Source organism: Mirounga angustirostris, unplaced genomic scaffold (genome assembly GCF_029215605.1).
Source record: "Mirounga angustirostris isolate CCGP_5_RB_7025 unplaced genomic scaffold, mMirAng1.0.hap1 SCAF_18, whole genome shotgun sequence".
Classification (NCBI taxonomy): Eukaryota; Metazoa; Chordata; class Mammalia; order Carnivora; family Phocidae; genus Mirounga; species Mirounga angustirostris.
The window spans coordinates 269,946-288,580 of record NW_026991726.1 but is presented as its reverse complement, the minus strand read 5'-3'; the positions used below and the strand labels follow the sequence as shown (position 1 = coordinate 288,580).

Sequence of the window (18,635 nt, the reverse complement as noted above, 5' to 3'; positions counted from 1 at the left end):
TTTTAAACCAAAGACTGTAATAAGAGATGAGGAAGGACACTATATCATACTTAAAGGATCTATCCAACAAGAAGATCTAACAATTGTAAATATCTATGCCCCTAACATGGGAGCAGCCAATTATATAAGGCAATTAATAACAAAAGCAAAGAAACACATCAACAACAATACAATAATAGTGGGGGACTTTAACATCCCCCTCACTGAAATGGACAGATCATCTAAGCAAAAGATCAACAAGGAAATAAAGACTTTAAATGACACACTGGACCAAATGGACTTCACAGATATATTCAGAACATTCCACCCCAAAGCAACGGAATACACATTCTTCTCTAGTGCCCATGGAACATTCTCCAGAATCGATCACATCCTAGGTCATAAATCAGGTCTCAACCGGTACCAAAAGATTGGGATCTTTCCCTGCCTATTTTCAGACCACAATGCTTTGAAACTAGAACTCAATCCCAAGAGGAAAGTCGGAAAGAATTCAAATACATGGAGGCTAAAGAGCATCCTACTGAAGAATGAATGGGTCAACCAGGAAATTAAAGAAGAATTAAAAAAATACATGGAAACCAATGAAAATGAAAACACAACTGTTCAAAATCTTTGGGATGCAGCAAAGGCAGTCCTAAGAGGAAAGTATATAACAATACAAGCCTTTCTCAAGAAACAAGAAAGGTCTCAAGTACACAACCTAACCCTACACCTAAAGGAGCTGGAGAAAGAACAGCAAATAAAACCTAAACCCAGCAGGAGAAGAGAAATGATAAAGATCAGAGCAGAAATCAATGAAATAGAAACTAAAAGAACAGTAGAACAGATCAACAAAACTAGGAGCTGGTTCTTTGAAAGAATTAACAAGATTGATAAACCCCTGGCCAGACTTATCAAAAAGAGAAATGACCCAAATCAACAAAATCATGAATGAAAGAGGAGAGATCACAACCAACACCAAAGAAATACAAACAATTATAAGAACATATTATGAGCAACTCTATGCCAGCAAATTAGGTAACCTGGAAGAGATGGATGCATTCCTAGAGATGGATCAACTACCAAAACTGACCCAGGAAGAAATAGAAAACCTGAACAGACCTATAACCACTAAGGAAATTGAAGCAGTCATCAAAAATCTCCCAACAAACAAAAGCCCAGGGCCAGATGGCTTCCCAGGGGAATTCTACCAAACATTTCAAGAAGAATTAATACCTATTCTTCTGAAACTGTTCCAAAAAATCGAAACGGAAGGAAAACTTCCAAACTCATTTTATGAGGCCAGCATTACCTTGATCCCCAAACCAGACAAAGACCCCATCAAAAAGGAGAATTACAGACCAATATCCCTGATGAACATGGATGCAAAAATTCTCACCAAAATACTAGCCAATAGGATCCAACAGTACATTAAAAGGATTATTCACCATGACCAAGTGGGATTTATCCCTGGGCTGCAAGGTTGGTTCAACATCCGCAAATCAATCAATGTGATACAGTACATTAACAAAGGAAAGAACAAGAATCATATGATCCTCTCAATAGATGCAGAAAAAGCTTTTGACAAAGTACAGCATCCTTTCTTGATCAAAACTCTTCAGAGTATAGGGATAGAGGGTACATACCTCAATATCATAAAAGCCATCTATGAAAAACCTACAGCAAATATTATTCTCAATGGGGAAAAACTGAGAGCTTTCCCCCTAAGGTCAGGAACACGGCAGGGATGTCCACTATCACCACTGCTATTCAACATAGTATTGGAAGTCCTAGCCACAGCAATCAGACAACAAAAAGAAATCAAAGGCATCCAAATTGGCAAAGAAGAAGTGAAACTCTCACTCTTTGCAGATGATATGATCCTTTATGTGGAAAACCCAAAAGACTCCACCCCAAAACTGCTAGAACTCATACAGGAATTCAGTCAAGTGGCAGGATCTAAAATCAATGCACAGAAGTCAGTGGCATTCCTATACACCAACAACAAGACAGAAGAAAGAGAAATTAAGGAGTCGATCCCATTTACAATTGCACCCAAAACCATAAGATACCTAGGAATAAATCTAACCACAGAGACAAAGGATCTGTACTCAGAAAACTATAAAATACTCATGAAAGAAATTGAGGAAGACACAAAGAAATGGAAAAACGTTCCATGCTCATGGATTGGAAGAACAAATATTGTGAAGATGTCAATGCTACCTAGAGCAATCTACACATTCAATGCAATCCCCATCAAAATACCATCCACTTTTTTCAAAGAAATGGAACAAATAATCCTAAAATTTGTATGGAACCAGAAAAGACCCCGCATAGCCAGAGGAATATTGAAAAAGAAAAGCAAAGCCGGTGGCATCACAATTCCGGACTTCAAGCTCTATTACAAAGCTGTCATCATCAAGACAGCATGGTACTGGCACAAAAACAGACACATAGATCAATGGAATAGAATAGAGAGCCCAGAAATGGACCCTCAACTCTATGGTCAACTAATCTTCGACAAAGCAGGAAAGAATGTCCAATGGCACAAAGACAGTCTCTTCAACAAATGGTGTTGGGAAAATTGGATAGACACATGCAGAAGAATGAAACTGGACCACTTCCTTACACCACACATAAAAATAGACTCCAAATGGCTGAAAGACCTCAATGTGAGACAGGAGTCCATCAAAATCCTAAAGGAGAACACAGGCAACAACCTCTTTGACCTCAGCCGAAGCAACTTCTTCCTAGAAACATCGCCAAAGGCAAGGGAAGCAAGGGCAAAAATGAACTATTGGGACTTCATCAAGATAAAAAGCTTTTGCAAAGCAAAGGAAACAGTTATGAAAACCAAAAGACAACCGACAGAATGGGAGAAGATATTTGCAAATGACATATCAGATAAAGGGCTAGTATCCAAAATCTATAAAGAACTCATCAAACTCAACACCCAAAGAACAAAGAATCCAATTAAGAAATGGGCAGAAGACATGAACAGACATTTTTCCAAAGAAGACATCCAAATGGCCAACAGACACATGAAAAAGTGCTCAATATCGCTCGGCATCAGGGAAATCCAAATCAAAACCTCAATGAGATATCACCTCACACCAGTCAGAATGGCTAAAATTAACAAGTCAGGAAACGACAGATGTTGGCGGGGATGCGGAGAAAGGGGAACCCTCCTACACTGTTGGTGGGAATGCAAACTGGTGCAGCCACTCTGGAAAACTGTATGGAGGTTCCTCAAAAAGTTGAAAATAGAGCTACCATATGATCCAGCAATTGCACTACTGGGTATTTACACCAAAGCTACAAAAGTAGGGATCCGAAGGGGTACGTGCACCCCGATGTTTATAGCAGCAATGTCCACAATAGCCAAACTGTGGAAAGAGCCAAGATGTCCATCGATAGATGAATGGATAAAGAAGATGTGGTATATATATACAATGGAATATTATGCAGCCATCAAAAGGAATGAGATCTTGCCATTTGCAACGACGTGGATGGAACTGGAGGGTATTATGTTGAGTGAAATAAGTCAAACAGAGAAAGACATGTATCATATGATCTCACTGATATGAGGAATTCTTAATCGCAGGAAACAAACTGAGTGTTGTTGGAGTGGGGGGTGGGGTGGGAGGGATGGGGGGACTGGGTGATAGACACTGGGGAGTGTATGTGCTCTGGTAAGCGCTGTGAATTGTGCAAGACTGTTGAATCTCAGATCTGTACCTTTGAAACAAATAATGCAATATATGTTAAGAAAAAAAAAAAGAAGAAGAAGAAGGTAGCGGGAGGGGAAGAATGAAGCGGGGGAAATCGGAGGGGTAGACGAACCATGAGAGATGATGGACTCTGAAAAACAAACAGGGTTCTAGAGGGGAGGGGGGTGGGAGGATGGGTTAGCCTGGTGGTGGGTATGTAGGAGGGCACATTCTGCATGGAGCACTGGGTGTTGTGCAGAAACAATGAATCATGGAACACTTCATCTAAAACTAATGTTGTAATGTCAGGGGATTAACATAAGAATAAAAAAATTAAAAAAAAAGAGAAAACAGAAATGCTTAAGTGTTATATATATATATATATGCAGTTTTCACAATATTAATGGAATTACCTGACAGGGTTTAAATAGAAAAGAAATATAAACAAAAACAAATATTTTAATTTTATATTTTGTAAATAACAGTCTTAGCCAACACAGAGATTACCAAGTCCATTTGTAAGCAATACAAGAAAATGAACAGTGTCCACCTAACTCATGTTTAGAAAGGTCTTTTTTCCATTGCTTTAGTACTAAAAATCCTGATAACATTTTCCAAAAATCATTTTAGGACAAGGCATAACATTTTTTGGAAACTCTTTCTCAACCTACCACAAAATTCTTAAATAGATGGGCTGGAATATTCACACATCTTGCACATCATCAAATGTGATCTCTTCTCCCTCAGGTTTTACCCACCATATACTCATGGTTTCATTTATACACTCAACTAGACCATAACATCTTGTGATCTGAAGCTATGCTCCATACATGTTACCCAATGACAGGATTTTTTGGGGAAAAACTCTCAAAATAAATAAGGTTTTTAAAATAACACAAGGAGTATACCTATATCATCTGTTAAATTTGGTAAATCACTACCACTGAACTGAAACTGTTAAATTATGTTATATAATAGTTAGTACATATTTACCTAGTACACAATTATTCAGTAGAATTTAAAAGTACTTTAGTCATTGCTATGGTATATACTTAAAGACAAGTGGTTCTGCATGTTCAAACATTAAACAAGTCTGCCAGGGCTGGCAATAGGCATATGGTAGATGACACACTTAATTAACTAAATCGATGACTAAGTAGAATCTTAACCAATAATGCCTAAGGTATAAGAGCACACAGAGAAAAACACTAAGAAGAGAAAATAATTTATGTGGAAAGTTTTTTTGATCAACAGTGACATGTGGAACAAATTTAATTTTGTATCTTATTTTTAAACTGTCCATTTCACTGATATCCTCTGATTTTGCATCCTTTCTGCAATACAGGGCTCAAATAAAAGGCTTGGCTACTTATCTGGCCGAAAAGGTAGGATTTATAGGAGATACGGGGCTTAAAATTCAGAATGTCAGATTAGCACTGAACAGAGGGTATTGAGCAAAGAGTGACAAGCATCTTGCCAGCAGCGAACTGTAGATGTCATTACAATTCAGACTATGGAGAAAGAAAAAAAAATAAAGGCAGTAGAGGGACAGTGCATACTGAGATACTGACACAAGGTCTAAATGACTTGTAAATAAAATATGCACCCATCCCACACTTTTTTTAAAAGAAAGATTAAAAAAGCATATATAATAATATTCACCAACAATACTGAAATTTAATGCATGTTGTTGAATACTGAGGGAACAGTTTCAACTGGAAACTTTAAATGTACTCCAAGATCAAAGGACTTCATAATCTAGGTCAGGATTGCTGACAAAATCACTTTTCAATAATAAAAGATAAAAGATCCCAACAGAAAAGAAGACACCTGCCGTATCAGAATCAGAAGGCATTAAGTCCATTCTAGGTCAAGTAACATTCAGAGAAAGCTCTCTGGCTTTGTTCTATGCTCTTGGAGGAATCCCTGGACACTTCAGTGAATAGGTGGGATACTTCTTGATGGATTATGTATACCTTTCAAACAGTAATGTGCATATATACTCTTCCTCCCAACCACACCAGTTCCCTTGACTCTCAGTGCCCCCCTGCAACCTACCATACATAAAAATGGCTTGGGGAGCTTTAAACATAGATCCCCGAACCCTAACCCAAATCTACTTAATCAGAATTTCCAGGGGTGAGCCCTAGGAAGCCAAAGCTTAACAGCCCCCAGAGTGAATCTCAAATCTCGGTCAGTCTGACACAGCTCTGTGGACACGTGCTGGGAACCATCACCCCAGACATCCTCCCAACCTTGTAGAAGAAACCGCTGCCTTTGCAATCAAATGTCTGAGTCTCATCCTTTAACTAGTTTTGGATTAAGAAAATGATTCAGACTCAGAAACATGTTAATGCTAAGTCTCGTCAAAGGAAACAATATCATGACTGTAAGTGCTTCGAGAATTCAAGAACTGTGCCATTTACTGTCCTAAGCAGGATAAGGGAGAGAAGTTTAGGGAAGATTTGTGGTTCAGAGCTATAAAAGCACCACGAACAAATAACGCTGCTGGAAGCTGGCCAGGCAGGGTGGGACAAAATCTCACAGAAGGTTCCATGATTCATGCACTTTCTTAACATGTTTATAGCAACGAGGGGCTCGACAAGATATTTAGCTGGTGAATTATCACCTTTTGATTAATCTCCTGGAAAGGTAATCTTTTAACTGTAACCTTTATGATAAACCCAAAGCTTATAACACATGTTTGCTATAGGAAATTTTAAGCTGTAAATGAATTCTCCAGCCTTGCAGTACTAATATTCTACTCTAAACATTATTTGGTTCCTTGTGGGTTGGAAGGCTTCAAGCTGTTCAGATCTAGCTTTCTCCTTGCATTCTGTATGAAATTATAAAGAGTTTATAGCACATTCTGATCCAAACCACAAGAAGTTGAGATCTCCATTGGGTTCCAGCCCTTATTTTATAAATCAGAACTTCCTGCTAGGCTCCATGGTGTCCTTCATGAAGCCCATTTAAGTTATCTGATCCCTAAACATCAAAGGTTTCCATCCATCTACAGCAAAACTTGCTAAATAAATTATCTAAGACAATAAGAGATGATATTTTGAGTCACTTTGGCTTATTCAGTATGACCTGATACATGGTGAGAACTTGATAAATGTTTTTTTTAAACTTAATCTATCAACAAGTAAATGTAATATAAATAAAGGAGAGAAAAATACAGTAGGAGAAAGGATGTGGTAAAAAGAGACAGAAGAAATAATTGATGAAAATTAATGAATCATAAGATTTAGAAATATATCTCATTTAGCGCAGAGGTGAAGCCTGGTGATCTGTGAGCTAAATCTGCCTACAGATAGGTTTTGATAGGTCTGCATGGTATTAAAAAGTTGTCTGTTTTTTGGCCAACTCTCAAAAAAGAAAAAAAATCCAGGAGATTTCACAGTGAAATTGTCAACAACAACAAAAAAACTCCCTAAAACAGGTAACTTTTTTTTTTTTAACCCAAAACACTGGAAACCCAAGTCACCCTGGGCCCCCATATTCCCTCAAGTGCAGCTGAGTTGTAGCTCCTTGGTGGGATGTGTCCTCACTCATCACAGACCTGGGGTCACCTCACTTACGCGTTTGCCCTTAAACCTGACCAACCTCCCTCATGCCATCACTTTTCTGAGTCCTGTCAGCATTTGAGCTTTTCATCTGATCTCTCCTAGCTCCTTTTCCTGACATGTAAAGAACTGGTATCCACAGGTAAAATGACACAACTGTAATACCTGAACACTTCCCAGCACTTCTAATTCCTGGTTCAATGCCCTCTACCTATAGCAGTCTTCAGCAGGAAGGGATAGGGAGTAAGTGTCAAAGAAACAAAACCTAAAGGGTCAATGCCAAAGAGACAATTCCCACTTTCCGCTTCCATTGGTCATTACACACGGATGATAGTCCACCTCACATAGCTACAGTAACCCACTGGGCATCTGCACATCTCACAGCAATTATCATTCCAGTCCTTGTTCTCACTGCCTCTCTGCAGAACACTCACGAACAGGATTCGGTTCCACTTAGTCACCCAGATAACTCCTCCCAGAGGCTCTGGCAGGCTGAAGACTTTCTACTAAAATGCCTTCCTGTACAGAGACTGTCTCCTCACCATGGTTCCTACCATCGACATCTTAAACATGAGAGTCTGAGTTGAAAATAAAAACACTTTCTGCAAAGTTTAAGTTATAGGAGATGGAACATTCCTTAATCAAATGCCTTTTTAATCAATTGCACTAGAAATTAAAATGTATTTTCTCTTCTCTAGTTCATTTTTTATTTAAAAGAAACTATTGATTTAAGTCCAAGAATCTATAGTTGAGCAAAAAGAAAAATTTAACCAACATAGGATTATACAAACACTGGATCAAATTTCAATCAATTACTATCCAAGGAGTTTTGAATGGGAATAAACAAATTATTTCACTTCTAAGTGAAAGCTTTATAGATCTGACATGAAAATGCTTATTGCCATAGTTAATAGAAGCTTTGCAAATTAGTGTCTATATAGAGAGAAAAAAAAAAATCATAAAAGCCAGAGACATTTTCGGGAGGAGAAAAAGACAGTAGCTGCCAGCACTCAGACAATGATTTTCCTGTGCAGTTTTAGTCCTCAAATTAAGCTATCTTGTCAGTAATTGATTTAAACCATGAGTCCCAAGAACTGGTTTAAATCTTGACATCTAAAAATGGATATTAAAATCTTTTTTCCTAAAAGATTCTAGATACTGAAAGAATTCTTGGCTTTAATGAGCTGTTGCCATTTCATTCAATCAACCAGTGTTTTATTTATAGAATAGCTACCATAGGCAAGGAGCCCTGTGGGGTACATAAAAATGAAGCAGACAAGTCCCTGGAATGGAGCAGGGGAAGAGAACATGCCGAGTATGACAAGGCAGTAAGCAGGGGCTGGGATAAATGCGGTGGCACCATGCGCTATTACAGCTCACTCATTTATGCATTTGTGCATTCATTCATGCAACACATATCGGGTGCTTCCTCTACCAGGAACAATTCTAGAAGCAGAGGAACATGGCCCCCACTCTCATGAAGTTATGGTCCAAAAGAGGAGAGAGACAATGATCAAATATAATCACATCTATGCACGGAGGACAGATGCGCAATTCTGAGGAGGCACTGAGGATGGTGATCTGGCCTGGTCAAGAAAAAGCAGTTGACCAAGGCAGCTTTGGCCTGAACTATTATGAAGAGTTCCCTGGGCACAGAATGAAACCACAAATGCAAAGGTGCTGTGGGCCCCAGGTGCGTAGGGAGCACTTGGGACTGAAAGAAAACTAGTGGGCCTAGAGCAGAAATAACACGAGTCATGCTGGATGAAGCTGGGGGACAGGCAGGGCCCAGATCATGAGGGGCTCTTCAGGCCATGGGAAGGATTTTGGCTTTTATTAGGAGAGCAATGAGAAGACACCTGAGGGTTAAGAAGGGAGCAGTGAGGTCAGATTGAATTTTGAAAAGATGAATCACTTTGCTTACTTGATTTGAGAACAAATATGGCAGGAAAAGAAGAGCAGAATGATTCAGGAAACACATGATGTTTGTTTAGATAATGGTGGTCAAAATAAGCGAGTTTATAGATTTGAAATATTTAGGCAATAAGATAGTCAACACTGGTGATCATTGTTTTAAGAAAGGGGCAGGCAAAGGAGAAGTATCAATGAGAGATGACTGCTATGTATGTGGCACTGGATGGAAGGTGGTACTAGTCCCCAAGAGAGCAAACACTAGAAAAGAGCAGGTCTGGGGGGAAGGGAAGAGAGATCATGAGAGTGATCATGGATATGTCGGGTCTGAATAGCAGGATGCAGCTAGGTAGATGGGTCTGCAGGTAAGAGGTGAAATATATGTGTGGGTTTCATCTGCGTAGAGGTGGTCACCAAAGCCACAGGAGTAGGAGAGATTGCAGAGGGAGAACATATAAAACGAGAAAAGGAGAAGGCGTGGGGCCAACCCTTGAGGACTCTGACATTTAATGGCTTAATAACCATCAGAGAGATAAAGAACCCCTTGAGAGCTAGGAGGAAAACCAGATGAGCATGGCACCACGGAAGCCCTGGCTAGACTGTCTTCTAAGAAGTGACATGGTCAGTGTCGAATGCTGCTGCAAGGTGAAGTAAGATGGTGGATCTCGTGACACTGGCAAGGGTGTGTGTGTGGTGGGGGAAGCTAAAGCAAATCCGAAATGAGTTGAGTGTGACACGGAAGCAATGAAATAAACCCATCTTCCAAAGCGGCTCAACTGGGTGTGGAAGACAGGACGGGAGAGCAGGGCAAATGGACATGAGTCTGTGTGGAGGTTGTTTTTGGTATGTATGTATGTATGTATGTATGTATGTATGTATTTATTAAAGATTTTATTTATTTTTTAGAGAGCGAGCGAGCGAGAAACAGCATGAGAGGGGAGAGGGTCAGAGGGAGAAGTAGGCTCCCCGCTGAGCCGGGAGCCTGATGTGGGACTCGATCCCAGGACCCTGGGATCATGACTCGAGCCGAAGGCAGACGCTTAACCATCTGAGCCACCCAGGCGCCCTTGGTTTTTATTTTTAATAGGAGAAAATGAAGAGTGTCTAAAAGCCTGCAGAAAGGGTTTCTTTCCTAGGGAAATGTCAGCTATGAAGGGCAGAGAGAGGGAAGGAGGATGATGATGCTGAGGAGGGCGCTGGGGTACGTTGCAAGGACAAGTGGAGGTACTGGCCTGGGAGGAAAGGAAGGTAAAAATGTCTCTATTGCAACATGAGGGAAGAAGGAAAGGGTGGGAGGAGATGGTTGATACCCAGAACAGAGAGCCCTGTCAGATGTGAAGTCGATGGTGAGGCCACCAGCTAAAAAGAGTAGAAAAGATCTGAAATGGATCAGTGAAGAAAGAAGGAGAGCAGAGTGAGAAAAAAAGGGCTGTGTACAGATCATCTGAGGTGGGAAATCAGTAAAGCACGGAGGACTGTGATGATGACTTTTGTGTAGCCTTGAAGAGGCGTATTGTCATGTTGGTTTACATCCAACTGAGCTTTAGCCAGATTTTTTTAATGGAATGCTGAGGTTTTGTCTTGAGAAATGAAAACTGAGCAAGAAGATAGACAAGTAAATCCATTTTCAATTGAGGAGTCTAAGACTAGAATAAGCACACTAAGGTTTCCCATAAATTTTACTAATCAAACTTAATCTAAGTATGTGATTAAGTTCTATTCTTAAATTCAACTCTTATTTTCTTTCAAAATAATCTCAGAAAATCTCACCCAAACTGATTCTTTAACATTTTACATCTACATAATAAGGAAAAATAAAAAATAAGATGACCTACATGCAAATCTGACATATGTGTAACTGAAGTTCTCTTTTTTGTCAATATAGGCTACACCTATTATAAAGATATCTCAATCCTGGGAACTGAAAATCATAAAAAAAGTGGACAGTCATAATTTCAAATTTTGGGTGGCAAAGAACAAACAACATCAGAACGTATGAGTTATTATTTTTTTTCCTACCGTATTCACACTTCTTTTTTCCAGTAGTAGTCGAAATAAATTAGCTGTTACCTTGTTATCATGGACACCTTGCTCAAGGCCGCGATTATCATCTTGCATGAGTCTTCGATCCATGATAACTTCAATCTGACCTAACAAACAAACAAACAAACTGGCCAGAGTTATTTAATACAAACATCCAGTGACAATCACATAAGTTTAGGCACGGTCCTGATTTAAGCCAAGGAGACAGATCCATATAGCCCAAAGTACCAAGGGCTTTCTCAAAACAGCTAGGATAAATGCAAAAAACAGGACTTTATTTCCGTTCTTCTTCATAAATGTCTGGTAAAATTTGGTAAGAAATTTAAAAATGAGACAGATCAAAACTTAAGTGAAATTTAAAAAGAATTAATCTGAAGAGTAAATTATGTCCTCTAAAATTTTTAGTGGTAGCACCTGGAATTTAAAAACATTTACGAGGTTCATTAGGAAACATACATCACACCTGGAGTAACAAGGCAACTACAGATGTGTAGAATCTAAAAAGGATTTGAAAGACTAAGCGTTTTGGTTACTTGGTATCTGGTGATTCTCTGAAGAAACCCCAGGATTTGGAGACACCCAGCACGTACCCCCTTCCCTCCCTGGTATTAAGTTAGTGGCATCAACTATCCTCTCTCCTCTAGTTCAAGAAGAGGTCATATTTGGTTCCTTCATTGGCTGTGCAGTAATTCCACACCTCCTCTAGGTTAAGTTGTAAGCTAAGAATTAGGCTATGAGACTACAAACCAAAAAACCCTATCCAAAACAAAGCAAAAAACCACCCAGAGCCACAGTCATATATTTACACTAAAAAAAAACCTAGTCATACATAAAAATATATGCATATTCATCCATCCACTCATTCACATTTGTTACAGTACTAAATGATCTTTTGGCATAAAAGAGCAATACATAAAATATTTTAATAACTATTATTTTTACACAGTCAATCCAACTCTGTTTAGTTCTTTCTTCTCAATTTAGGTACCCAGTACATAAAACTGCCAGTGATGGTCAGAATTTTCGTTGTTACTACCTCCATATTTATTTTAGAACACAACTGTCTAGAATGTGCTCCTCAGGCACTGGGACGAATTGGCCATCTAGAGCTTGATCATGTCACACCCAAATGAGTACATCAATCTCTTGGCAGTTTCTCTCTTCTCCCTGCCTCCAAATGTTAGCCCTCATAATATGTGACACTCAGTAAATCTCCTGGGCTGTACTCAAATTGTTCTTCTGTTTGTAGGTACTGAAATGCTAGGGTGCTTGGATGCCTGTAGCAGGGGCACCTGGGCCAGGTGTGACTCTTGAGCCCCCCATTTTTAAACGTTGCCTTAAATTCTCAAAGCTGGGTCCTTAAATAGGGAACTAGACATTAGGACTGGAGCAATCATGGAGTAGACAGTTATGTCACTTCCCTTGACAAAGGCAAGCTGAGAAATAAAGCTCCTCTGTCCCTAAACCACATTTAGGAATTTTATGTGAAGTTGTCCAATCTATAAATAGTTGACTTAATTTTTTAAAAATCAGAACATATGGAGTGCCTGGGTGGCTCAGTCATTAAGCGGCTGCCTTCAGCTCAGGTCATGGTCCCGGGGTCCTGGGATCGAGCCCCATATTGTGCTCCCTGCTCCCTGGGAAGCCTGCTTCTCCCTCTCCCACTCCCCCTGCTTATGTTCCCTCTCTCGTTGTCTCTCTCTTTCTCTGTCAAATAAATGAATAAAATCTCCAAAAAAAAATAAAAATAAAAACATAAAAAATTCCAGACTCCTGGGCTCTTCAGAAGCAGAAAAATTTGGCAATCCTGGGCCCCTTTCCTCATGGTGACAACAACCTGGCGCTGAGCAGCGGCTGCCCCACCGTTCACTGGGAATGGTGTGCCCCAGTTTGCCGAAGCCCCACCACTCCCCGCTGCATCCCTGATGTGAGGCCATTATTATTTTTCTAACAGCGTTAATGTCTTTATGGCATCATCCCATGAGTCTGTGTAATGAAAGCCACAAAAGAAGATGAGTAGTATGCTTTTTTGTGTGGGTGGACATATGGAATGTATGTATATGCCCAATTAAAAAAGTGGGTTTGGGGCAAAGGGTACGTCAGGTACCTGCACACCTTTATTATCTGCCTGGCTCCTTAAGACATTTGTCTTAGCAACTCTTAATATGTAAGAAAGAAGAGCAATTTGACTACATATAAATGATAATGAAAAAATATGTATTATAAAGGACATACGCCTCTCCATAGAAGGTTTTATAAAAATTAATCTGTGTTTACGATTTATTTTCTCTTTCCATCTTGTTCTATCTTTTGGAATCCTTAAAGTTGTGTCTGTCACCTCTTTATCTGCCTAGCTGTATCATTGCAACTCCCTTTCTTCTTTCGGGTAGAAGTGCCCTAGAACGATACGATTCAGAGAAGCACCTAGGTTTGAACTGTTACGTCCCGCCTTTGCGAACTTAGGCAACTCTGGGAATTTCTAACTTTTACCCCAGCTCCCTCTCCTCTTTGGCTTCTGGGAGAGTTTCCACAGCCATTCCATTATGACAATGACAGAGGCTTGTGCAAACAATGAGCTATCAGGAGAGAAAAATTATCTTTAAGAAGCCATGGTTTCATGGAACTTTAGGTCCCTCATTCTTCATCAGAAGATTGAAGAAATACATTATTTTATGTTATTCTCACAAAACCAAAATTAACTAATAGCTGGTGTCTGAAGATGATAATTAATAATATGACCAACAGAAAAATTATACATTTGGAACTGAAACTTGTAAGAGCAAAAAAGAATCCAAACAACACGCACCACTTTTCAAACTTGAAACCCCTAAAGACTGAGCTGAGAGTAATGTCAAGCAATGCTTGGTGTCCTGTATATAGGCCATTGTGGTCATCGGATAGACATTTGCTTGAAGAGGCAATTTGCTCATCGTCATTCTGGGCTGAATCTATAAGACCAAACAGTTCACTTTAAAAAAAAGAAATCAAGGGATATTTACAGATGTACTTTAAAAAATTAGTACTGACTACAGATGACGTTTCTTCCAAAAAGAAAAAGGTATAGCTTCCTTTCTTGTTCAAAGGAAGAGCTAATTTAGGAATTAAAACATTCTTTCAAACAATATGAAAAAAAAAAATAAGGAGGATCTTAGAAAACTTTTAGGTGAGAAAGGTAGAACTCATCCAGGTTCTTAAAATAGGCATTCCTATTTAAATTCAGAATAAAAATCCTTAACAAAAGTCTTCTAGCTTTCCAATATTTGCATAAAACAAATTATAAAGGTATCAAGTATTCATTTCTCATCTAAATCTAACATACTGCTTTTGTAATGAATGCTAAGCATAATAGCTCTCTATCCCCTTTCAAAAAATCTCTCTTATAATTCTTGAATCAGTTTTAATAAATACCACAGATCCCCTTATCAAATCCTCTAACATATTACATTAAAATAATCAAATTAATATTTATATTTAAAAACTCTTCAGTGCTTATTCTTCCTGTTTAGTGTCAATGTAGGTAGTTCCATATTTTAACTTTTCTTGGTCCGGTATGTGAATGCATGAAATACATTATTTTATTTTTTGACCGAAAATTCACTAAGCTGGTTGGGGCTGAGGAGAGTCCCTCAAACCTCAGGAGGAAACATCAAATAGAGACTTTGTTATGAGGTATCTTATTCACACCACATAAAAATGACATCTCTCCTGTTCAGCTCATGCAAGTGTGACATGACACTCAAGAAGAAAAGGAGTACAAAGTTAATGTAATAGTATTGAGTGCCCATTATAATGAGACAAAGTACGGGCTTTCACAAATATGATCTTTAATCTTTACAACAACCCTGTAGTGCATCCTTTAACTTACTGGTTGTACTTAATAGTGTCCCCCAAATTCATGGTCATCCATAACCTGTGAATGTGATTTTGTTCTGAAATAGGATCTCTACAGACATAAGGTATAGTGGATTAGGGTGGGCTCTAATCCAAGGGCTGGTGTCCTTCTAAGCGGGAAACCTGGACACGAAAGGACACACACGGCAACACAAGGAGAATACGACAGGGACTCTGGGACAGCAGAGGCAGACAGTGGAGTGATGGGTCTACAAGCCCATCAGAAGCCCCAACAGGCAAGGAAGAGTATTTCCCTAGAGCCTCTGGAGGGAGTGTGGCCCTGAAGACATCTTGATTTGGGACTTCTGGTGTCCAGAACTATGACAGAATAAATTCTTGTTGTTCTAAGCCACCCATTTTGTGGTAATTTGTATCACAGGCCCAGGAAATTATGAACCTGAAGAAACAACTGCAAAATGTTAAAAAAAAAAAAAAGAAAGAAAGAAAAAAGAAGAGAGAGTTTCAAAGAATTTTCCATTTCTCCTTTCCAATCTGGATCTTCCCAATCAAATTAACTTGTATACTCACTGAAAAGGACATTCACACTGTCATGACTATAGGGCTGCCACCCTCACTCCCTACCTGTTGGTCTAGATTTCTAGTTTTGCTCAAGGACTACTCTTTCCAAGGCTTAAAAAATGGCCTATTTTAGAAGCAGAAATATTTAGGTCATAAATTTAGAAATTTAGAAGTTTAGAAATAATATTTTCCCATTTATTCAAATGCTCGATCCTTGAAAAGAAAATTCACATGTTTATTCACTTTTACTAAGTTTTTTTCATTCATGTATACACCCACACATACAAATAATTGCTTTTGTAAGATTTTAAGAAAAGAGTTTCTTTTGTACACAAGGAAAATGAATCACCATAAAGTCAGGGCTTCATTTGAAAACCAAACAGCTGTGGTAGAATTAACATGTAAATTCAAAGTGTATAATGCAATTTTTATGCTTTGGAAAAGGTTTAAATTTAACCTTTGCAGGAAATTGTAGAAGAGAAAATTATCACAACCCCTTCCACTCATCCCAGTTGAAAATCAGACAAAGTAAAAGCATTTGTTGTGAAATTATTTCTATTCATAGCCAGAAATTTCTAAAATGCTAATGTCTCAAAAACATGCTAATGTTTTTAGTGGTAGTATTTCAAAGCTATGTTGTCACACACATATACTCTGAATATAGAAATTTATGTAACAATCAAAAGAGCCCTATTAAATTAGAGAGCTAACAATCTGAAAAAGATTGAGTCAATTTTCTCATTACTATTTCAAACTATTTTGTGAACATTTTGATTAAATACATACCTGCCCACATTTCTATATATGTGCTTGTATTTCTTTGTCTATGTATATGTACACAAGTGTGTGCATAAAGGTAAATACACATACATTATTGATAAAAAGAGGGAAAGAGCTTTCCTGAAATTTAAAAGAGCCCATTATTACATTATACATTTAAAAGTATATATGTAATAAATTAAATACACACATACCATTTCTTTATGAGGGGAAAAATACATACTCCACCAATCCCTAATTATGTTTCCTTTCTATTAAACAAATTCAGATATATTTTGGTGTCAAGGCATTTAACATGCAAATGGTCACCAAATCTGCCTTTGAAAAAACTACCTCCGTAAATCAGATGCTCTACAAACCAATCTCTCAAATATCTGTTCTAACTTTGGACATCTGGTTGAATATAGAACCTATAAGTACCTGTTAAAATTCAGTTTTCCTTTAGAAATAATTTGTAAACTTAAGCATATTTTTCAAAGGATCCAAAATTAACTGGCCCACTACCATATATAAAAGTTACACACTAACACAGCTATTACTTAGACATTTTAAGGGAAAATTACCTGATATCCATTCAGGTCAGTATAAAATTTGTTTTGACTGTTTATGCTAGAAGAAATTCTCATTGCAATCTCACGGTTATGTTCTTTTCGGATGTCCACGATATTGGACACTTCCACAGACTGTCCGTCTGTTCCTAAATTTAAAAGAATATATATGTTAATAGAAATTGATTGCTCCACTTTTCTTATACTGTACAGAACTTCCAGAGTGACATACATTTTCCCGTTTTCTATTCCTATCTTCACCATTTTTCATGCTAACTGTGCCACCGTTCACCTTTTTCTTTCTTTTCTTTCTTTCTTTTTTTTTTTTTACACTGTCAGACAGTAGAAAACATTTACTCCAGAGAACATGTAACTCAACAGAAGGATGAAGAGCTTGGGATGAGATAAACGCAGATGAAATATAAGATGCAAATGATTCTCCAATGAGTTCTGGAGGGAAAAGAGAACTTTAAATGAGAAAAGGTTAGCCCACTCCAGGCCAGGCCGCCTGTCACGTGTACGGCCATTCTCCAACAGAGCCATGTGAGCCTACTTCTTCATGGCTCGCCTTCCGTGCTGGAAATCTGAAGCAGTGAGATCTACACTCTGTTGGTTCGAGAGACAGTCTATTACTGCCCATGATCTATAATCTAGGAAAAGAGACACGAGATCCAATGAGATGCTTTATGGCTAAAATGGATATTATCATATTAGTATTTGTGGAGTATAATCTGGACAGCTCCCCAGAAGTTAAATCAATTTTTTTTAAGATTTTATTTATTTATTTGACAGAGAGAGACAGCGAGAGAGGGAACACAAGCAGGGGGAGTGGGAGAGGGAGAAGCAGGCTTCCCGCCGAGCAGGGAGTCCGATGCGGGGCTCGATCCCAGGACCCTGGGATCCTGACCTGAGCAGAAGGCAGCCGCTTAACCGACTGAGCCACCCAGGTGCCCCAAGTTAAATCAATTTTAATTGAGTTTGGTATCTCTTAGGACCCCTTGTTATGGAGTGATTCATTTTGTCCTTTGCTATATAAAGCAGAGGACAGCTTGAAGAAGTCCCATATGTATCAAACATTTATTTTTTTGGATAAGCCTAAACTTTTCACTAATTTCTATCTGTCATGCCACCCTAACTATATCTTCTGGTCCTGAGTGAAGCCTTGGGTCTATTTCCGAGACGGAGAGGGGAGTTATGGAGAAATCCAACACTCCTAATACAGACTGAGTATGTAGAAGAGATACTGGATCTTCTACAAAAGAGCAATCAGGAAAGCAAGCAATCAAAGGAAGAAAGACTGGCCCTATCCTATTTCATACGGCAGAAGGTTTTTAAGGTTCTAAGAGCCCTGGACACGTACCTGCAGTTGTCAGTCGTTACCCACCAGGCCTCACACACACTCTGTCACAGCGTGCTGATCACCAGGACACTCTTTAGACAAAGAAGGCTATGTAAAGAGAAATGGGGAGTGGGAGAAGGGAGTAAGGAGGACTTTTTCTGGAAGCCAAGAAGAATCCCCAGGGCTTAGAGAAGATGAAAGCAAACAGTTAAAGGAAGGAAGTTTGAATCGGTGGGACTGGTGGAAAATAATGAAAATGCAGCTAGCTGAGGCACTATAGGTTTATGTGAGAAGTACACCGGAAATTGTAAGACATCAACAGTAATATGCTGACAATACTAAATGG

The 18,635-nt window shown here is 38.7% G+C and overlaps 1 protein-coding gene across 1 annotated transcript in view; it reads right to left on the bottom strand.

Moving 5' to 3' along the window:
- Window positions 1–18,635, bottom strand: part of LOC135363099 (alpha-mannosidase 2-like) — a 143,445-nt gene that overhangs the window by 17,891 nt on the left and 106,919 nt on the right. Inside the window, exons 17-19 of the mRNA XM_064583784.1 lie at window positions 16,966–17,099; window positions 14,019–14,160; window positions 11,189–11,319 (exon numbers count right to left, since the gene is read on the bottom strand). Of these exons, the coding sequence (XP_064439854.1) occupies window positions 11,189–11,319; window positions 14,019–14,160; window positions 16,966–17,099 (407 nt within the window). The remainder of the gene's footprint in view (window positions 1–11,188; window positions 11,320–14,018; window positions 14,161–16,965; window positions 17,100–18,635) is intronic.